We start from the raw sequence: 22,802 nt of genomic DNA, 5'->3' as shown, positions 1-22,802 counted from the left end.
CCTTAATACTCAAAACAATTTTTTCATTGGTAACCTTGTAAAGCTCTTTTGCCTTCCTAAGATAGACAACCCTAGGCCATCAAAACTAGCGTATGATGAAAGGCAATTTAAAATTTGATCCAATCACTAATATTATTTATTAATTAGGTACAAGTTACAACTTTGATAATTTTACTTAACAGGAAAGAACAAAATATTATTCGACAATCGAGACGAATAAATCAAACACTACCTAATAATAGAGAAATTGCTTTAAACTGAATATATTTTATAATATGTGGAATAATATATTTAGAATTTGAACACTGTGTTCGAAATTGAACTAATATTAATTCAATGAATACTGTGTAAATTTCGTTATATCCGATATGTTGATAGTGGTATTAGAAGGATGGGTTATATCGTAAAGTACTTGATTAATATCGTCTACTACTCTTGATGCCACAGTCTTGATTATTCCTTCGATAACTCCTTGTATTAAAGGATGCAGAATTGTGGTTACGAATTCCGATAGAATGTTAAGAATGATGTCAGTTATATTCCCATGCCAGTGAACAGAGATGTGACTGTAATAAAAAAAATTAGATACATACAAAGGAATAATTTTTCAAATAAAAGATTTTTGTAAAAAAGTCTATATACTTGCAAATATAATTGTTGAAAATACATTTCACACAGGTTAGTCAAAACATAATTATAGTTAAAGACTAATTTGCAAAAATAGACACCCAGTCAAAAGTATTGGACCCACTTTATACACACAGGGGGTGTCCCATAAATAAAGTTTGTACGCCTCAATTTCAACATGTTATAACTTGTTAAGACTCGTCTCTAACTCTACGAAGAGTGCAGTTTTTTTAAATTTCTTTGAAGCATTTTCGATTTCTTCATTGACAACGCAGTATATTTTTATAATAAATAATATAGAGTGCAATAAATATTGTATTGCTAAGACATTATTGGAAACAAACATCTAAAGCGGGCGTGGCAACGAGAAAAATATTAGAAAATAAAGGGGACTGTGAGGACTCCAATTCACACTGCTGTGCTTTCCAAGGCTACTGTACACGAATGTGGCTCCACAGAAACACCCACCTTATAGCCCTGATCTGGTCCCGTCCGGCAATTAATTGTTCGTAAAGTTGAAAGCCCAGTTAGGATGTGAAATATTTAACAGCGATGATGAAATTAAGTAGGCGGTGTACGATATTTTTTGACATCATATTTTTATAAAGCCCTAGAAACTTAAGTCGGAAGTTCTGAAAAGTGTATGGAAATAAAGGGAGAATATATTGAAAAATGATCACAGTTTTGTTTATTTATCACCGTTCTATTCATGTTAGGCTAAGAGCTCATGGACCGCATACGTATAACAAGGAATAACCGACTCGAGACTTCTCAAAAGTGTTCAACTCTTATCCAAATTCGATATCTTTTGGAATAACAAGATATTTTCTGTAACATACTTACCCACTGTCTGTTGTTCTTAATTCTTTTATACTAAATTCCAAGTTGGCGATGTCAAAACATAATTCAAGGTAAAACTTAAATTTCGAAATTTGACCATCCATAGTTCCTGATGGACCTATTCCCATTATATGTAATGCATAGTTATATTCAAACTAAAAACGAAAAATAAAAACATTCAATTCTTAATAACTAAAATTTTATTGTTTGTATTATAATAAATAATATAGAAGTGAATGATTTATTGAAAATTTCAGGTAATTTTAATTGGCGATATCATATAAATAGTCCATGTTCTTATCAGATGGTAGTTTGGACCTCTTAGGAATGGTAGTCCAGGTATGCGATATTCTCAAAGAATAAATAGCACTTAAATTTGTCATTTAAATTGGCGACATCGCAAAAACAGTCCATTTTCTTATCAGAGGGTAGCTCTGGACTCGTATGGCTTGAATTTTGAGAAAATGGAAGATTTAGGTTTTGAAGCACTACAATTTAATTGGCCGATGTAATGAAGATGACTTACGTTTATTTTAAATGGTAACTTTGACCTAAAAGGCGTCATTTCCGGGAAAAAAAATTATTAATTCGACTCTGATATACACAAAAATATTATGATAAATCAAATACTAGCATCGCAAAGATTACCGATGCTCTGCTAGCTTGATAGTAAGCTAGCCTAGCACTTTCAATTTTCAATTTCGAGAGAAGTAAAAAAAGCACCAAATTTTTCATTGCGGCAAATAATTAGCACATAAAAATCACTTTATTCAAGTAGTACATTCGTTTTCGGTGATTTACTCTGCTAGCTTTACAGAGGTGAAATTTTCAGATTATAATAATGCCAAATTTCTCTGCGGTGTCCATCCGTGAGGGATGTTGGTGATCATCAAGACAGTAATGCGAGAGATGAGCTAGGTTCTAAGGTTCTTAAGGCAGGATGTTCGTTTCCTTTCCGGACCTCTTTTTTCAAATGTTTTGCCTTGCTGGCTTGTAGAAGTTTACGAGTATTTATGGTTATTATTACTCCTTGTTCATTTTCCATTCTTCTGAGAACTTCTTCACTTCTAATGCTTTCAATTTTTTGCTTATATTTTGTTCAAGATTCAGAATTCAGCTCTATAAAACAGGACAGGATAACAGAAAAGATGTGTAGAGAGAGAGCTATCCGGAGCAATAATTTTCTGTTATTTAACAGAAAACAATTTAAAGATTATAGTATGAAAAACAACTGAATAAGAATGTTCAATGTTTCACTATAAATTTTATAAAAGACATAAAGACCCATAATAGTTTATTATGCTCAGTACCTATACCAAATATTTTGAAGAGTTATTTGAGAACATGAACATTCGAGAAAATACTGAAAATTTCATATCAATTTTTGTGTCCTTGAACTGAATAAATTGAATCTCAGTGTGTTATAATACAATTTTTAGTCTAAAATACTTACACCTAGTTTTGTAAATGTTATTGGCAACGTAATGGTTAATGTTCTATCATCATGTGTGTAGGAAACCAAGACGTCATCATATTTGTCTAATGTTGAAATTCCATGGAGTGTTCCGTTCGTTAATTCAACATCTACAAGTACAAGCTGGAAAACAGAAAATTTATTTTTTTCATCCACATGTGACGGTCACCAAGGAAAGGTGTGTTAGAATATGACTTTCTAGTAGTGATAATAGTGGAATGATAGGGTGCACCAATAATAACAATGGGTTGGTAGGGTTGAGTGCACATCCGTAGGCAAGAGGGTGAGAGTTTATGAATATGAAATAATAAGAGCCTCCGTTTGATAAGTATAAAACTTGATACTTTGAACGGTGTAGAATCAAGCGTTGTTAGTACATACAATGGTACAAATATCCTTGAATATTTTCATGAAATCTAGAGATTCTAGAAATCTACAGTCAATATTTAAGTACTTCCTACAAACTTTCATCATTTTGATTTGATTTGATTTTTAAGAGCTTTTTCAGTTTTAGATTAAAATTTCGTCCTTCGTTATAACTTTCGATAAGTAGTATCCTTTTAAATGCGGTTTCAAGCAATTAAAAATATGATCTACGAAGACAAGCGCGCTAAGTAGCTTCACCGCTCATTGACGCCTGTACCACAAGAGCAATTCACTATGTGCAGTACATTCTTGTAGACGACTACCGTGAACATTTCAGCTGAACTAGAATCGTGGTTGTATTTCGTATATTTTTAGAAGGGATATCGCACAGCGAAATCAAAGAGCGTATCTGACTAAGCTACAAAAATCCTAGCATCTGCACACCACCGATTGGAGGTGCGTGAGATAGCTGAGACAGTAGCATTAAAAGAACGCATAGATGATATCTTGCAAGAAATTTTGGATATATATAAGCTGTCGGCGCAGTGGGTGCCGATTTGCTCTCTTCACACAACTAGCGTTTCGGAGGGGTGTTCCAAGTCGTTCCGTGATAGTAGACGAAACATGGATTCACTGGCATGCACCAGAAACTAAGGAACAGTCTAAACAGTGATGAAGACTGTTCTACTGGCGAGATAGATTGTGGTGACCGTTTTCAGAGAAGAATAAACGGGCCCATTTGGTGAAGAAAAATAACTCTTCAACCGTGATAACGCGTCGATTCACACTATCGCATTCGCCACGCCCAAATAGGTCAAGATGGGATACTAATTACTGACCCATTCACCATAATCTCCGGATCTGACCCCATGTGACTTTTATTGTTTCCAAAAGTAGAACAGTCACTCGCCGGTCAGTAATTTGAGTCGAATTATGATGTCATTGTAGCCGCAGGGCAAACGACGTTAAAACGTTTCGAACGAATTAAGATGTTAGAACATCGCTGAGTCAAGTGTATCGAACTAAGCGGAGGCTATTGGAAAATGAATCGCTACGTTTTCTAACTTTCCGTTTTTCTTTTGTAGACTACATACATAATAAACCGTGCTAATAAGATGTTTAACGACAAGTTTTCAATTTAGGTTTCATCCCTTTGGGTACATTGTTTTGTGATAATTGTTTTAGTTCAGCTACATACCGAAAGCGGTAGTAATCGGGAACGTGTTGAACGTTAGCTAGCAAGTCGTTTTTGATTTCTGTCAATTGTCAGTTTTTGACAGATGTATTTTTCAAATAACGGCTATATTGGTTCCTTTTTGCTTAGTTCATTCAAAAGAAATTATTTTTATTAAACTTAACGACTGTTACATAATGTGGTGTAATTTAATGTTGAGTTTGTATGTTATATGTGCCACAGAACGAATTCGCTAGACAATAGCGTTTAGTGAAAGTTTCAACATTAGTCTAACGCCCATTCTTACGTGACCGACAGAAGCGACGCGACAAAAGTGGCACCAGCGGAACGCTTGATTTGCCAGAATGTTGGAAAGTGCTCACTATAAATAGTTTTGTTTTTATAATAGAAATTGATAGTTAATAGGACTATTAATAGTGAAATTATAGCACCAAATGGAACTGCTAATCATTTTTCATTAAAAACATGAATATTTCATAGGATTTCATGGTTTTTTTTCGTGTATTCTAAAAAGAGCGTCCTATGTGACGCCGATGACAGCAACAGCAGCAACTGCACTTTGCGATAGAAAATATTTGCAAGATTTGAAATATCAAAATACGCTCTCAACTCACGCCTCCAAAGCGTCTCTCCTGTCGCCCACTTAGGATGCTCCTAAACATTGGTTTGAAAGTTTGTCACTCACGTAAGCCTAAGATTGGTCGCATCTCATGTCCTACTACCATTGATTTAGTCACACAGTGAGTCCAAAAAATTTTATTCCGAAACTTGAAGTGATGACAGATATTAACTAAGAAGGAATTTGTGGAACCGTTGGCGATATTCATATTGAACACACTGTTTACACCACCACTACACCAACACTCACAATTACACTGTCTGACGCGAGTTTCGATAACCAATTTACTTTGAGTCTCCGAAGAAGAGAACTTGGTTATCGAAACGTGAATGTTGGTGTAGTGGTGGTGTAAACAGTGTATTCAGTTGACAGATATATTTAATTTGGAAGAAGTACTTCGACAAAAATTCTCTTTATCAATACTATTTCATATTAATTTAAATATGTTGAAACTCACATTTGCTGAAACATTATTGAGAGGACTAGGGTCAAATCCATTAGCAACAGCATATGTTTCAATATTGGTGAATAGTTTTTCTGCAAACTCATTTAAATTTGCTGTAATGCCAGCACCTCTGAAATAATATTAGTTAATTATCAGAAAAAATATGAGAAGAAACTTTAAAATGTCAAAACATAATTATAGGAAACTATAATAGTAGTACCCCAGTTAACATAATGCCAGCTTCATTTTATGGCTAATTCAAATATCTGTTTAGTTGAATGGAAAGATATTTATATTGGTACCTATAGTAGCAATGTTTCACTGAAGTAACTAATTTAACATATAACCTGATGGTATATTTTGTTAATAAATTTAAAAACACTCTTGGAGCCAGTTGTAGTGGAATTCTAAAATTCGGGGAAGGCGCGGCACGTTTAATATATTTTTTATATACCGCGGAACTCGTTTGATGTTTGTTTCATAGCAGGAGATTTGTTTACATCGTTTGTTTTAAACTAATTTCTAGGAAGGTTTTTATTTATTTATTTGTTTTGTTTCTTTATTTTCTAGAATTTTTGAGAAATACGTTTTGGATATAAAAAGCGTTTGCTTAGTGGAGTTATTTAATTTTTAATAAATAGTCATGGTGAACAGAACGAAATAAAAAAGTATTTGAAGAATTTAAATAAATTATATAAGTTAGTTAAGTGTAGTGTAAAGTGTTGAAATAAATTAAATGAGAGAATAGAAATAGTCTAAATAAATAAGAAAAACTGATCACTGGAGACGAAAAGTATGATATATATAAATATCCAAACTGCAAAAGCCAGTGATTTTCTCCAAATGAATCAACTCAAAGTTTTGCGAAGCTGGATTTACATTCCAAATAGGTCCTTCAGTTTGATTTTTGCGGTACCAGGGACTGCTTATTTTGAAATGCTCATACTCGGAAAAACTGTAAATACAGATTTTAATTGTGAAGAATCTTCGAATGAAAAGTATCCGGCGATTGGCAAAAAAAAGATAATATTATACAAGACAATGTAACTGTTTGAAACACTGTTTGAGACGAACTTTGGAAACAATTAATGAAGTGGAATGGAAAGTACTGCCTACTACTACCGACCATACTTGCTATATCATACATCGCATTCTCGGAGTAAGATTTATTCCGATCGTGAACATTTTCTTTGTTTTTCTTCTTCATCATCCGTTATGCATCCACGCCTAGACATAAGCCTCTGGTAATATTTTCTACGTTATTCTGTCTTGTCTCGTTTGCATCCAATGTCGGCATGGTACTATCTTAATATCATCAAGCCACTGTTTCTGGGGTCTTCCTACTTGGTCGCCATGTTGTGATCTTCTGTACATCCTTCTCTGTCTCGTTTTTCATTTACTGTTATCTCAACTCAGCTTATGATGTCTGTGACTCCTGTTCGTCTCTTGATGGATCGTATATCAGTGCGAGATTCCTAACAAGGCACTCTCAATTGCCCTCTGTGTTTTTGCTCTTAATCGACACTTTGTTTGGAGGTGTCATTGTTTCCAGGTCGAATGTCTCTACGGAAAGTATACATGTTTCATATACTTCACTTTAAATAGTTTTGTCCTTACAAATGGTGTATTCCACTAAGCGTTCACAACACCTAAAATACTCTTTTGGAAGTTCCACATGGCATTGTGGTCGAGGCGAGAACGTCATTAATGATGTCATAACGATCGACCCATATCAAATGGTGGGTCGAAGTGAGCGAAGAAAGATTTAACGGAATTTCCAAAACTTTACGCAAAAAAGATTGCAACCTTGTGAATCTATCTCATTATTAGATGCTGTCTACATTTTGATTTTGTTTAATGTAAATTATGTAAACACTCCAATAAAAAATTCAAATCACTTACAAATTGTAACATAACCTCTTAAAGTTTTTGTTTTATTTTATCTGTTTTTACATTTTTTATTATTTACTCCAGCGCTCAAAACGTGGTTGTTAATCTGATTGTCGTGAGTGCTGTAACCCTGTAAATATCTAAAATACAGATATTGAAACAACACTGATTGATAGGATGCAATTCTTTAATTTACTAAATTGCGATATATCAGACATTCAAACCTAATTTGAAAACAAAAAGAATGAAACGTGTAAGTTCTTGCTTAAAATACTTCTAATCCTTGTATGAAAAACCCAAAACGAAAGAGATGACAAAAATGTCATCTTTGAAAGAAAAATATTTGTACATACCTTAGCGATTGTACATATTTGTGTAACATTAAATGTATCACGGCCTTATTAACTTCGTATTTGGGTAACTTGGATGCTTGACATAATGAAACAGTCCCAATAAAAAGAAAAATTAGCACAAACGACTTCATTGTGATGTTATCTTCTGTAATAATAATTATTATTACAATTGATTTTATAGAAAGATATTTTTCTTTATCTCATTGTTTTTAAATTACAATTCTATATTCCATAGCTGTTAAAAATATCAGACACGTTCATATGTTTTTTCATTATTTTTAAGTTTAATCTGATTACTTCAAGTGCTTAGGATGAATAGTGATACCTGTACAAGGTGTTTTAGTATTATGAACAAAGGTTCTATAGACATTTTTTCAAATTTCTGCTAAACGGTTTTAATTAGTATTATTTGATCCGAACTAGTGCATTTAAACTCTGCACTTAAATCGAGCAGTAACATGTTCCCCCAAATTGGTACAACCTTTTTTGCTATTTGAGTGGAGTGTCAGCTCCATATCTCAATTATTGAAGTATTTAATTATGACTGCGTTTATTTTTACCAAAATTTCAGTCTTATATACTCCTTGCTCAAGAGGAAAACGAGTAATTAATCTTAATGCACCTCATGGATTCTTCTTCTACATTTCCTAATCCTGTGCCATAATTGCCACGAAGATATGACAGCTCCTACCGAATATTAACCAAAATACCCACCACTAGTTTTAAAATGTTATTAACATATATGAAAATTGAAAATATGAATATTCCTAAAAAGATTCTTACAAAAAGGAGTTCTAAAAAGTTGAAAAACGGGTATGTTATGGATAACGTATTTTGTCTGTTTAATCCTTTAGAAATGGTTTGGACTACATCAGGGCTATTCGAAAACTATGATCCGCGTTCAAATATTTCACCCATCAGCTGCAATTGAAATCATCCTCGTGAAGTGCGTGGAGGAGACGTGGTCGGTAAACTCGACAGTACATGCGTTTCATCATTCGTCGTAAAGAACTTAACACTTAAAAAATATTTATATTCGATATGAAACATCGAATTGGAGCGTCGATATATTGCTAGAAAACATCGATATTTTTTACTATCGAATACTTTCCAAGTTTAATATTACCTCTTCCAAGGGAAACGCAAAGTTTGGTGGTCCTTGATTTTGTATGTGTGAATGTAGAATCAGAGACTAGAGTAATATAGCTGAACTAGTAGTGTAATTATAGCGATTTTCTATGAGTGTTTCTTAAATAGAAATGTAATACTAAAATAGTGGTGAGATGACTGAGATGAGTTATACCTACATTTGCAAGTGAAATGAAAACAACAAATTAATAGAAATATTTTATTACATGCCACAAAACTTCAAAACAGTAAAAGAAAATAAAGACACATTTAATACTAGCATTAATCTAGGTATCTCCAAAACTTACTTTCACTTTACCTTTTTAATTAAGACCAAGGCTTTTTAGACAATCTTTGCAGGAATAACATTTTACTCAATCTTTTACCTTTCATTCTATTTCTTTGCTGATTAACTATTTGAGCAGCCTTTGAAAATAATCGTTCGGATGAAACAGAAGTTCCGACAATAGTTAAAGGCAATCTTATAAAGCTTAGGAAATTGAATTTTTAGATCTTGCTAAATCTCTAATGATTCTCATAGAGCCTACTACTAGACCAAGCAAGTAGATTGATAATTCATCAAAAATTGCATCATCTGATTGTGATGATTTCCAACTCTTGTTTACTAGCTTGTTGTGATTAATTTTGGTGACTATTGTAGAGCAATTAGTGCGTCTCTGGGATCCAATACAGTTGCTATGGCGAGTGGAGTTACTCTATCGATAGTACCCATTCTTTTTTCAATTTCATTAAGCACAAACGATTTCAATTAATTGGCAAGCGAGTGTTCTAAGTCGTAATAAACGCGATGATAATTTATAAAATTGTTTTGATGAAATTTGATCAGTTTCCAAATTGCAATCAATAATTTTATCAAATAAACACTTCAAGTATTGATAACTTTTTATCAGCTAGCTTATTTACATGATTTATTCTATCACTAACTTTCACAGTATTCCAGTATATAGATTAGAAATGATTACTGGACATAAGCTTTTATTCCGAAAGTATCATATATATCTACTATCACCTGTAAAATATTTTATCAAACTAGATACCTCCTGTAAAAATTGACGATATAATATCTAAAGCCGATACTACAAGATGCGTTCAACGTTTGCGCCAACATTCACGTTCTAACGTACGGTTGTACATTGGAAAGAAGGCTGGATTCAGTGCTGCGACTACACGATGCGTCCAATGTTTGCGCCAAAATTCACTTTCCGTCGTTGGCTGAACATTAAACGAAGCCATACCTAAACTGATGGGATTGAAAACGTGGCAAAATAGTGATAATCAGCATACAACAGATATAAAATATTTTAAAATAAACTGGATGATACTGACAACTTTGGTTTTTCATGCAACACACGTAGCATTTAGACGCAAGAGGACAAGAAGTGAGTGTTGTTGTACAAGTGTTGGCTCCAGCTTTTTTCCAATGGTGGATACTCGTTTGACGGGGGTCAGAAAAATCGACGTTCCAATGACAACATTGGAAGCAAAACATTCGTCGAATGACAAGCGCAATACGACCACACGATTCTTCCAATCATATCAGCGTTCAACGTTGGAAGCATTGGACACATCGCAGTGATCGACCAAATAAGGTGACGACACCAGACATTTTGAAGAAAATCCACAAAGCTGTACTGAAAGTGTGCGAGCTAGCATATATAGTAGACATTTCAAAAAGTTTGTTACATCGCATATTGATTGGAAATTTGGACGCGAGAAAGCTGTGCGCAAGATGGGTGTCGAGTTTGCTCACAGTAGAACAAAAACAACGTCGTCAAGATGTTTCCATCGAGTGTTTGGAAATTAAAAATAAAGCCGAATAATTGCACCCTTTTCATAACTACGGATGAAACAAAATAAATTCAAAACAATGGACTGAAAAGGGAGAATCGGCTCCAAAGAAGGCAAAGATCCTTCCATCTGCTAGCAAGTTAATGGCGTAGGTTTTATAGGATGCGCGTGCGATAATTTTTATTGACTATCTTGTAAAAGGGAAAAACCATCAGCGGCGTGTATTTTGCGAACTTATTGCAACGTTGTGAAGAAAGGAACCAAGCAAAACGGCCGTATTTGGCTAAGAAGAAAGTGTTGATTCATCAAGATAATACACCAGCTCCAACATCCGTTATTGCAATGGCTCAAATTAATGAATTAAAGTTTGAATTGCTACCACATGCACCCTATTCGCTGTATTTAGCCCCCTCGGATTATTTTCTGATCCCAGACTTGAAAAATGGCTCCGGCAGTTAATGGCTATTTGGAGGAGCTTGTCGAACTTATTGAACATTGCAGGGAACAGTGTATGGAGCTAAAAGAATATTACGTTGACAAATAAATTTTTTTCCAAAATTTTTGTGTTTCCTCTGTTGGAACAGTTGATATAGTATAGTATTCTATGCGCGAGTAATGCATCCTGAAGAAGTTGCTGAACCCTATCTCATTTCTGTATTCTACATTTAGCTCATCAACTTCATCAAGAAGTAAGTCTTTCATAAATTCGCTGATCCTTTACTTTTTTCGGCCATTGAGGATGCTGGGGCGAATCCAATATCTTCGAGAGAGACAACATCGGCTCTGACGAGCTACGTCGCAGATGATAATAGCAGCAGCTGCAGCCAGAATCGCATCATCATCGCTGATCATTGTTTTACAAGAATCGCGCAATTCAAGGGGACGTCTATACTGCACAGTCAATGTGGACGTCGTGCCGACCCGAATGGGCCGAACCGAACTGCCACTCGGCATAGGCCGAACGACCTGTTTCGACATAATGTGGACGCTCCTTCACTTGCTAAAAATCATCCTCAATCGCTCGATTAAAAATTGATGTCAACAAACAAGTAGAATAAAAAAAAAATAGATAAATCATTCAGATGCGTTTATTAATTTTTTTGATGAATATAAATACGTAGGAAAATACAATTTCTTTTCAAACGTTAATATTTTTTTGTAAACTTTATTGATATTCATGTAATTTATAATTGTATAAAACTGCCTTGAAGATTTTATTTTAAATTTTTCAACGACGTACTCTCTAGCCGCATTCCTCGCTAATTCTAATAAAGATGGAATTTTAGGCAAATGAAGAATCTTGAATGTTACATAATCATCTCTTTCCAATTGCAGATATCCAATCAATAATTTGGGATAAATACAGTAATCTAATATTTGATAAATAGTATTATGTAAATATTCAATGTTTATAACGTCAACTAATTGATCCAGCAAATCAGTCATCTTATAATTTAAATCGTATATTAATCTTGATGTATCCGGCGGTCTTCTGCCAATATATTTAATATCCATGTGTAGCATGATTCGAAATAATTCGCAATAACCGTAATGCAAAAATATTTTACTCATATCGAAACTAGTAACGTTATAACCATAAGTAAGTATCCTACAAGTTAACTTCGTTAATTGATCTAAAGAAAGTTGATGAAAAAAATCACAGAATCGAACAATCACCATGTAAAAATCTTCGGCGGTATTAAGCGATTCCACAGCTTGATTTATGTTATCACTTTCGATGATCACATCTACGTATTGTTTAAAAATATCTTTCCTCAGAGTACCACTTATTCTCCATAAAATACTACCAAGAGACATGTCATCCCCGTTGTAGATCAGTCTATCCCAAACTAGTCTAAAAGTTTTTGCATTTGGGTATTGGAGGCACAAAGCAAATGGGTCGATCAAATCGTATCCGTAAGCATAGTTAACGTCAGCACCGCCCAAAATAATTTCTTCAACAAACGGCGTTCTATTCGTTATAGCTAAAGCTAAAGTAGTAACGTTGTCGTATGTTTCTATATTGAAATCATCGACGTATTCTATCAAAACCGCTTGAATTTCGACGTTTTTTGAGATAATAGCTTTCATAAAAGGTGTTAGATTATTAACACCATGTACATTTGCATCGGCATTATAATATAATAACATACAAACAGTCTCTAAATTTTCTTCAGCAACCGCATCATGCAAAGGTGTATCTCCACTGTAATCTTTTGCGTCTATAAACGCTCCAGATTTTATCAATAGATGTGCTAACCGGGCATGGCTCACAGACATATGTAATGGAGTTACTTCTTCGTAGTTCGGTATGTTTACATTAGCTCCAGATTGTATCAGCTTTTCAGCTATTTTGATATTTCCACATTTTATAGCTATTAACAAAGGAGTTTCACCAGTGAAATTTCTGTTGTTAACTTCTACACTCGGTTGTGAAAGTAAAAACTCCAAAATTTCTAGGCTAAAATAAAAATACACCATGTTATAAATAAAAACGGATATACTTAACATCCCTAAATGTCTTTTGGATTTTATATAATTCCAAAACACTTTAAGGATGATGAGCATAAAATAATACGTGGGAGCGCCAGCCATACAGTCAAGTACCACCAAGAGATAAACATAAGGCTTATTGCTTGCTCTTCATTTTCTGTTTTAAGTCCTTCTTATCCACGCATAATTCATGGATATTAAAAAAACTTTGTACTAGAACATAACACGTTCTAGAACTAAAATTTTAGAATTCAAAACCCAAAGTTAAAGCTTTCGATGCTTGGTAAATATCATGTCTGTATTTTTCTTTTACCATAGGAAGAATGGTAGATGTAAAGTAACTATATATTTGATGATATTTGACTACTGTTTATGTTTAAAACGTACAAAGACCTTCAAAAACATGTCGGGAATTAAGTGTTGTAAGTGTGTCAAAATTAGTTTCAGTACTCCTGAACCTACAATTTTAACTCTAAATAATGTATTTCCAAGATCTTATTCTAAACATTTTACATGTAAAACAGCTTTCATAACTAATTTATAGCTAAACTGTTAGAATAATTATACTAAAACTGCTATATTGTCGAAAAATTCATAAAAAATCGTGAATAAGACGATTATAAAACCATTTAGATGCTAATAAGTCTCCTCATTCCAAAACTTGAATCATATAGTCTCTAAATAACCAAACTTGTATGAATGTTAATCAATATGTCTCTGTCCGTGTGCATCAGGATAAACGCTTCTAAACTGTCCTCAGTACATTTTACTGTGCAAGTTGAGAAATCTTCATCATCATTATCTACTGTTTCTTCCACATCTTCAAGTAGACATAAATCGTTATCTATACTTTCCCTGTTTCGATTTTTATCTCTCTTTATTTGAATTAACTTTTCTTGACATTCAAACTAACAACACTCTATTTATTTTTCTTTTTTTATTTAAATATATTAAAAAAATTTTTGGTGCAATAATAAGATCAAGACTGGACCCTGCAAGACCAAGACCATTTATTACACTGCAAGATCTCGGTGATTGTGAAAGGAGTTTTTTTAGTAAAATTGAAATATTAGCAAGCTGTGTTACTTTATTAATACACTGTATAATGAAATAAAATGATAAAGGAGAGAAAGAATGCGAAATGCAACCAGTGGAGGAATTAGAAATGATAAAAATAAACAGACATTTTCACAAAACTTAGTTTAGAAATTTTTATTAATTTTACGAACAAGTTGGCAAAATGGTTCCCTAGGCCGGCCCTGTCCAGCTACTATTAAATTTTAATAATTCGGCGAATTCGCGTGACGCTTTTCGGGCGGCGTCTTTCATATTTCTTATTAATGGCGGAACTTTATTTCTTTTGTTTTTTTTGTTCTAGAACTTTGTAGAATTTTAATTTGGTATATAAATGATTTGTGTAAACACAGTTATTTATTTTCAAATAAATAGTCGTAGTGAATAGAACGAGTTATTAAGTGAAATTTATAAGTGAATTAATCTAAATAGTGTATAGTGTGTAAATAAATTAAGAACGTAAGATACAGTGTTGATTAACTCATCCCACGAAAAACGAAACGAAAAACGGTAAAAACATTAATAAAAAAACTGTCAAAGATTACACATATAGACAGTTGTATCGGAATGAACGATTTTTTACTATTAATTTTGGGATGCATGCCCTTAAACTTAATTTGAGAAACAGATAACTTACTTATCTTTAAGAACAGTGACGTGTAACGGAGTGTTACCGCTACTGTCATTAATATTAATCGACTGCCCTCTTCTGACTAGTGATTTCACTCTATCATAATCTTCCTCAACTAAAGCCTTCAATACACCATAAACCAATAATGAGTCTCCGTTATCCTCTCCTATATCATAATTAAAATAATGTCTATCCTAAAAATAAAAATGACAGAAGGTATGAATTCTCAATTCAACTTGAAATAATTTTGGAAATATTCAGTTTAACTATTATACATTGAAGATTACCATAAGTATAGTTTGTAAGAATGAAGGCGGTGTGGTTGAAGGGTGACTTTTAAATGAAAAGGTAATTTATCCAGACATTTGTTTGAATTTTTAATGCGAGAGAGTTTTCAATTAGCATTGAGCAATTGAGCAACACCCACTTTGCAGATAGCTCTAGATTTTATTAAATATTCTGGTGTGGGTACAGTAAATGATGCACCCGAACGCTCAGCATCATCCATCTTAAACAAACAACAACTTACAAATCATTTCACTGGACGAAACACTTTAAGGATAATATTCACGTTACTTTCCAATTATTTTTCCACGTTGAAGATAATGTTTAATCAACATTTCTCCATATTTACTCGACTAGAAAAGAGTTTTCTTTATACGAGTATTTTTGACAGATGGCATGAACTTCAAAATGACAAAATATAACAAATATTAATCTCAAGTAAACACAATAAGGTACGTAACTGTGAGAAATTGCAACTACAAATTTGTCGGTTGGTTTAAAAATACCTCTACTGCATTTGAACTATAAGTAGCATGAGTAGGGACCACATGAAGTTCAGTTGCGAAAAAAATTGATCCTGTTGATTATAAACAATACACAAAAGAAGCCTTATACGTGGACTGGTGAATTGAATTTGCGAAATACGTATCAAATCTGTACAAATAATAATTCATGGATATACGTATCGTCATTCAATAGTTTTTTGCTAAAAATAGCATAGCTACGCCAGCTCGCTTATTTTTCTCGAGTTACCTGATTCCGTGTGAGTGTGAACCCCATACATCCAGTAGTAGGAGTATTTTCTCTGCTCCAATATGTACAGTTATGTTCCAAGAATGGTTGTATGAGAAAAGATTTATTCGTGCACTTTGTCGGACTCCTCAAATCATATTATAGGAATGAGTGCAATCTTTACATGAAATCCAATGCAGGAGAAAAAATATCTCCATATGAAGTTGCCTCACTGTTTCGGAAAGCTTTTGCTTTGGCTGCATCAGTTGGTAAAGGAGAGTCAGGCTTCAGAGCAACAGGTATCTACCCAATTGACCCTTCTGTCTTCAAAGATGATGATTTTGGCGGCTGGTCCTTTAAATGACTCAGAAGAAATAGCAGTATTTGATGATGGAGGTGACAATGCGATTAAAAAAGATATTTTATCAGAATGAATTCCAAAATCTACCCAAGAACTTTTACGAAGATCCCACCTAAAGCTGCTGTAATTGCTTCGACTTCAAAATCAGTATCTTCTCTCGATTGCAGTGCTGAAGACCTCCTTCCAAAACCAAAGAAAAATATTAAAGTGACAAAACCGAACAGGAGATCTAAACGACATTCGAGTATTTTAACATCTACACCACTGAAAAACTTATTGGAAGAAAAGGAAGAAAGGAAAAAAGCAAAACTGGGAAAAACCAAGGGTAAAACAAATAAAATGTGAGGTCTTGACGAAGACGAGAGAAAAATACTAAATTCGTCCGAAATCAGAAAAAGAAACGATGCAACATCATCTGACTCTGATATTGAAATGGACGATATCTGTAGTGACAATGAAAATAATGAGACAGATTTCGTCTCATGTGTGATTGTTGTGTTGTGTGTTGTGAATAATAAAAAGTGGTACAGGTGTGTCATATGTGGACAATGGGCACACTCCCTGTGTTCTGCAAAGGAATCCCCCATGCTACGACAATACCGGTCAAAGTAACTAATTAGATTTTCAGTTTCGTTTGTATTTTACGACTTAGAGTAACATGTTTGTTTCATTTTTCTTTAATCAGAATAAATGTATGATTTATATTTTGACTTTTATGCCCAAATTTCGTTAAGTGACATTACCCCATTGTACCCTATCTTCAAAGATTTTTCCTGATGTTTAGCAGAACAGATACGGTAATACCTAATTATTTCTAAAGTATATTCCAATAGACCAGACACTATTGCTGATTTAAATGTTCGGATAACGGAATAAATTAACAAAATAACCCCCGAGATCGTAAAAAATGTTCCAAAATCGCCTCAGTTATTGTCAAGAAGTGAATTGTGGTCATTTTGAACATTTAACTTAATTATAAAGTACATTATTATCTTCATTCTACTTAAAGTTTCTAGTTATGATTACACCAAATTTAAAAAACTTTATATTGCTGAACAGAGGACTTTTTTATTTAAAATCTTCTAGGGTTTACTAGAGACGTTTCAGGTTTTTTTCACATAACACATAGTAACATTAAAATTGATTTTTTCCATGCATATGGACCGCATTGTATATATTAAAAAGAGGCAGAAATTTGTCATTGATTTCAGGAAATGCTTCATTTATATGCGAACTAGAAATTTCATGTGTGATAAAAGAACAATATCATCAAAAGAAAAATCTAATTATCTGCCTGTATATTGTTATTATTTTTAGAAAAATTACGTATAGGTATTGTGGATGAATTTACTTGAATAATTCTTCCCTACTTTGAATACGTAGATATGTCAAAATATTCTCAAAATACCACAGTCAAAAATGAACGTAGTACAATTCATTAATGTATATATAACTTACCACTTCCAGGAACAATTCTTCCTCAAATCGGTTTCTGTTACGACGAGTAGCCATCATTAGATGTATGAAATGTAATGTATGTTTTGATACAAAAATAGATTTACAATCTATTTTCGCATTAAAATTAGGTTAAACATATATGTGGCGTTGAGAAAGCTAGTTTGGAAATTTACCAATAGCAAGTGTTAAATTTGAATGAAGCGCGTTGCTTAAATGATCCTTCCTGCATTAAATATCAATATTACGTTCAGGTTATTTACTAATATCAACAAAACTCTACTTTATAAGCCGGGAAAAGAATAGTAATGGCAGGGAGGTCCAAGAGGAGATTTCGGGATTCACTGAAGCGCAGCAGATAAGTACCTCCACCAAATTCCACTAATCTGACAATTTGAAAGTGACGTAAAGAAAGGGCTAGAAAGTTGTGCAAAAAATGACGACATTCTCGAGCGTTGCTAAACTTTTCTTTCTAGTTTGAAGGAAATAATCCAAGAATAACAAAAAATATATAATCTGGTGATTTCCACAAGCCGAAGTAACAAAAATCCGTCCATAAAATTTAGTGCGTCCAGCTGTGTGATGCCTATATTCCCCTCTCCGCGTTTGTATTCCTCCCTCACTCTTTCTCTATCTATTACTTCCTCACTCCGTCTACACTCTGGTTTCTGCATATATGTAATACTCCTATATGAACAGTTGGTATTGGAAAAAACGTCCCTACGTTACGGTGCCGATAATATTCATTTTCTCTCTCGTCGAGACACTTTATCTATGCTGCGCATGCTTGAGAATGTGCAGAACCGAGTTGGAACCTCGGAGGATAGAGAAATCCATGATGTAAAGATTACAAGGTGAGCTCTTGCGCAGCCGGATAGCCACAGCCAATGAGAGGCCCCTTCTGGCCAATATTTGGAATTGAATCTTTTCGTTTTAAGATTGTTATGGTTGAGCAGCGAATGTGATACAAAACTATGAAAAATTATTTCAGCATAAGGTTATTTCAATAAGAACAATTATCAAATTAATGTGAATTCAATAATTTTAGATAGATTGAAAAATTATTACCATGTAAAGAATCTATATTATAATTTTTTTCGTTTAACAAGGAGAATTAGATAATAAATAAAATGCATAACAATTTATTAATAAAACAAATTGTTATTATGGAGCTACTTACTAATATTTTATACTCATACAGCATTTCTGCTAATTTTTTTTACACTTACGATGAACTTTCACTGGTAGATAGATTCTCACTTGGCACTGCATCTTTGGAAAACACATAGATATTTGTATCTCCACTAACAATCAAGTGCTCGGGCTTTTGCACGAAGCAACTTTTTTTAAAATGATTCGAGCACATTCTTGCTATCCAAAAAATAAATATTTGATCAATGGTAAAGTGTTAAGCTGCCTTTCTCAACAAACTTTTTTCCATTCGTTAAGTAATTTAATATCTTTTGTAGGAAATCAATGGAAACTAATATCTTCACCTCTACAATTCGTATTGTTATTTGTGCATGAAGGTACAGAACAAGAAGGCATTTTCATTTCAATAACTACTCTATACACTCAATGTAAATAAATACAAATCAGCTGGTGACAGCGTAGTAGAGGTCGTAAATCGATCTTTGGTAAGAACATACCTTGTAGTCTTTACATCATGGAGACATCGTTGCCATTTTATCTTCCTTAATCGGAACAGCTTCCACTTATAGAAACTGTCCATAAAGAAGTATTACATATATGGGTTTCTGTTGCCATGATGCCATCGCAGCTAATCACAGAGACTCGTTCGTGGCATGCTATTATTTACAACGTGTTTCTAAAATTTTGGCTTCTTTTATTATTTTAATATAAGTTATGTGGATTCATGTTTATCAATGTATATAAATAAAATATTTCTATGTGTGTATCAGTGAAACATTTTTTTAGAAAGAAGAAGAATTTAACCTTTGTGAATAGCTTACATCTAAATAGTGCTAAGTATATTATTAATTCTATTATTAATAGAAATTATTTATATGTGCGGTCGTCATTGAATATATATATAAAGAATTGGGAATAAATGTTTACTAGGAGGGACCAGTTAATTCAACGCACTGGAGAGTTTGGTGTTGGACGATATGATTTTTTAAAACAACTCATAAACGAATTCACCAAAACAACTGTTTATGGTATTATATTGAATTTTCACATGAGTTAGTTATGGGATATTACATTTTTTATTTCAGAAAACAAAAGGCAGACATTGGCAAACCTAGCTAATTTCGCATATGATCCAATAAATTATAATTTTATCAAACAACTTCATGTTATTGACCTATTCTTAGCCGAATTATCAAACGGTGACGAGGAACTCATACATTTTGCTCTCGGTGGACTTTGTAATATTGCTTGTGGTACGTTATGTGTAGGTTATTTTAAATTTTTTGATTTTCCATCTATTTTTTTAGATCCAGAAAGTCGGGATTATATTGTAGCTCTTAATGGTATAAAACTAATTTCCGACCTATTACTCCACGATAATGAAGAAATATCTCTAAACGCTCTTACAACACTTTTTTACTTATTTGAGTCACATAACATTGTGATACCCAATGACTTGAAATCTACTGTAATGCAGTATGAGTCAAGCAATAATCGACGATTTAAAAATTTGGGCTCAGTTTTTCTTCAAACGTATTTGGATAACGGGAAATAACAAAAGGTATTTATTACTGATTATTAGTCTTTTACTGAATCTAGTTATGGTTTCTTTTTATCAAATTCCTTCCTGTGTACCTGTTTTAATAGGACGAGATATTAAGAATAACAAAATATATTACTCTATTTGAACCACTGTCTTTCCTATCTGCAGTAAATATATCATGAAATTCATTAAAAGAATAGAGAAATATTGAATTAACTTGAGTACGGATATGAAGAATAGATTAATATCGTATTTATTGAAAGTATAATCATTAATATTATCATGGATAAATTTGGATTAATCATAGAATTTTAATGAATTTGCCAATCAAGGTTCTAGTTAAATGTGTTTCATAGTGCTGAAGGTAAAACTGAACCATTTTTACAAAGTTAGAGATTATCAGGTAAAATTCTACTATGAATAAATTATTTTAAAATCTCAATTTTATCATTTAACATATTAAAATCTGATATTTTTCACTTAACACTCATATAGTTGGCACAGCCTTTGTATCTTTCCACCCAAGTTCCATGGTAGTTTAGACTTGCTTGCTGTTTTTGACCATGTGGCTTTAACTTTGCATATAAAATGTCAGAATAGGACTTCATTAAATTGAATAATAGCAATGGAATATGTGTTCCACCATAGACAGATATATTTTGTGGAGTTGATTTATGGCCTTTTTTGCTGTGACATTCTCATAACTATTGTAGTCTTTTGAATCTTGATTATATTCTTAGATTATCAGTTTAATGACCAAATCCTTGATATAGTTCTTTGCCCATGGCTTTCCTACATATAGTACCAAGAACCACACTTTCTACCAATAATTTCTGTCTAATAAAGTTACCAACTTTCTACCCTACAAAACATGATAATCTTGAACCTACCACTGAACACCTTTGAAGACATATTTATTCATTATACACATTTTTTATTTTTACATTACTTGAAGTCATACTTTCTAGAACTATGAGTATTTGAATGCCTTTTTTCGGTCTCTTTCTGGCAATGGAATTTGGTTGGAATAGCAGTTTTTTAATTTTTTTTTACATTGTTATAGTTTCCACATCATATAATATTCCAAATATGTTTCAAGATACAGTAAAAAATAACAATAAGTTAACATTTTTTAAATAGATAAAACTTGTATTGAAATAGTCTCCACAAACATATACTGAACTGACAGGTTTGACTCTCGCATAATCTCTTCTTATAGCTTGAAACCATTGCTTTCGTCGCTTTTCTTCTCGAGGGACTTGCACGAAAACTTTATTTGGAGTTTCTATACTAGTGTTTGTACATTCTGGTATAATGCACCAACGATACGTTATCTTGTACTCTACAAAATTGAATACTCACAGCCGTGCGAGTGTTTTTAAAAGAATCCCAAAACTCTGCTTAAACTGTATTTACTTTTAACCTTATTTAAGCCTGTTTACTTACTTTCTACGTCACACAAAGTCACATTTAGTCATGTTACAACAAACGCGTTTTTGTGCGTCATTTAGGTATCTAAATTTATTTTTTCTTATGAATTCATATACCGTTTAAAAAAAATGGAAAAATAGTGTGTGATTAAGACATACTAAACGTAGTTAAGGTATAAAAAAAGTATGCAAGGACCCTGTTGTAACAATTTTTTGACAATAAAATATTTTTCTCTCTGATTTTCAAAAGAATTTTATATATTTCTTCATTTCTAAACAATAAATAATGTTTTAGATGAATATATATCAAATAATTAGAAGATCATCTAATTTGGCGGCAAAAAAATATTACATTGGACAAGAAGCATCTATTACAAGGAAAATAAGAAAAGAAGATGTTGATAATTTTGCACTTCTAAGTGGTGATATAAACCCAATTCATTCGACTACAACGTCACAGACGGCTGTGGTACATGGTGCTTTGTTAAATTCGATTGTTTCAGGTGTGATAGGGACACGGTTACCTGGTTTCGGAGCAGTTGTTGTTCAACAAACTTTACATTTTCCAAATAAGTGTTACGTGGATGAAACTGTTAAAGTGACCATTAAATTAGTTGAAAATAGAAAAATTATGAAAGTGGAATTTAGCTGTAGTGTTACTGACAGTGATAAAGTTGTCTTATTTGGTACAGCTAAATTAGTTATGAACAAATAAATACAATTTATAATTAAATAAACTTATTAGTGGGAACTTGAAAATGAAATATTGTAAATGAGCCAAAATTAATGATTTTAGAAAATCTTGTGCTGTCTTGTGGGTTACAATGTATTGTAATAAAACAAAATATAATCTGAAGATATTATCATAAAAAATATTATTAGAAAATCCTGCATTGCCCT

The 22,802-nt window shown here is 32.9% G+C and overlaps 4 protein-coding genes across 4 annotated transcripts in view; 2 read left to right on the top strand and 2 right to left on the bottom strand.

The window, feature by feature from the left end:
• Positions 1–19,693, top strand: part of LOC130898386 (myb-like protein X) — a 40,552-nt gene extending 20,859 nt beyond the window's left edge. Inside the window, exon 7 of the mRNA XM_057807649.1 lies at positions 19,247–19,693. Coding sequence (XP_057663632.1) covers positions 19,247–19,304 — 58 coding nt within the window. The 3' untranslated portion in view covers positions 19,305–19,693. The remainder of the gene's footprint in view (positions 1–19,246) is intronic.
• On the bottom strand, positions 114–8,046 carry LOC130898389 (uncharacterized). Its single transcript, XM_057807657.1, has 5 exons — positions 7,810–8,046; positions 5,579–5,696; positions 2,921–3,064; positions 1,471–1,622; positions 114–566 (listed from the first exon to the last, which is right to left on the bottom strand). The coding sequence occupies exons 1-5, from the start codon at positions 7,938–7,940 to the stop codon at positions 329–331; spliced, it is 783 nt and encodes a 260-aa protein (XP_057663640.1). The 5' UTR covers positions 7,941–8,046; the 3' UTR covers positions 114–328.
• Positions 11,817–19,369, bottom strand: LOC130898387 (uncharacterized). Its single transcript, XM_057807655.1, has 3 exons — positions 17,781–19,369; positions 14,951–15,138; positions 11,817–13,207 (listed from the first exon to the last, which is right to left on the bottom strand). Exons 1-3 carry the CDS (start codon positions 17,835–17,837, stop codon positions 11,821–11,823), a joined length of 1,632 nt encoding a protein of 543 aa, XP_057663638.1. The 5' UTR covers positions 17,838–19,369; the 3' UTR covers positions 11,817–11,820.
• A 22-nt stretch (positions 19,694–19,715) lies between the features above and the next one.
• On the top strand, positions 19,716–22,763 carry LOC130898390 (armadillo repeat-containing protein 7). The gene is made up of 4 exons (XM_057807658.1): positions 19,716–19,957; positions 20,015–20,182; positions 20,237–20,490; positions 22,198–22,763. The coding sequence occupies exons 1-3, from the start codon at positions 19,849–19,851 to the stop codon at positions 20,482–20,484; spliced, it is 525 nt and encodes a 174-aa protein (XP_057663641.1). The 5' UTR covers positions 19,716–19,848; the 3' UTR covers positions 20,485–20,490; positions 22,198–22,763.
• The last annotated feature ends 39 nt before the right edge of the window (positions 22,764–22,802 follow it).

This window comes from Diorhabda carinulata, chromosome 10 (genome assembly GCF_026250575.1).
Source record: "Diorhabda carinulata isolate Delta chromosome 10, icDioCari1.1, whole genome shotgun sequence".
NCBI lineage: Eukaryota > Metazoa > Arthropoda > Insecta > Coleoptera > Chrysomelidae > Diorhabda > Diorhabda carinulata.
This window is presented reverse-complemented; position numbering and strand designations above follow the sequence as displayed.

Coding starts and splice junctions, on each gene's coding strand:
- LOC130898389 (XM_057807657.1), bottom strand. CDS start 7,940: ATGAAGTCGTTTGTGCTAATTTTTCTTTTTATTGGGACTGTTTCATTA. Junction 5,697..7,809: donor AAATATGTACAATCGCTAAG/GTATGTACAAAT, acceptor ATATTATTTCAG/AGGTGCTGGCATTACAGCAA. Junction 567..1,470: donor TTAAGAACAACAGACAGTGG/GTAAGTATGTTA, acceptor TTTTTATTACAG/TCACATCTCTGTTCACTGGC.
- LOC130898387 (XM_057807655.1), bottom strand. CDS start 17,837: ATGATGGCTACTCGTCGTAACAGAAACCGATTTGAGGAAGAATTGTTC. Junction 15,139..17,780: donor AAGAATTGTTCCTGGAAGTG/GTAAGTTATATA, acceptor TTTTATTTTTAG/GATAGACATTATTTTAATTA. Junction 13,208..14,950: donor GTCACTGTTCTTAAAGATAA/GTAAGTTATCTG, acceptor TTTTTATTTTAG/CCTAGAAATTTTGGAGTTTT.
- LOC130898390 (XM_057807658.1), top strand. CDS start 19,849: ATGTTTACTAGGAGGGACCAGTTAATTCAACGCACTGGAGAGTTTGGT. Junction 19,958..20,014: donor CACCAAAACAACTGTTTATG/GTATTATATTGA, acceptor TTTTTATTTCAG/AAAACAAAAGGCAGACATTG. Junction 20,183..20,236: donor ACTTTGTAATATTGCTTGTG/GTACGTTATGTG, acceptor CTATTTTTTTAG/ATCCAGAAAGTCGGGATTAT.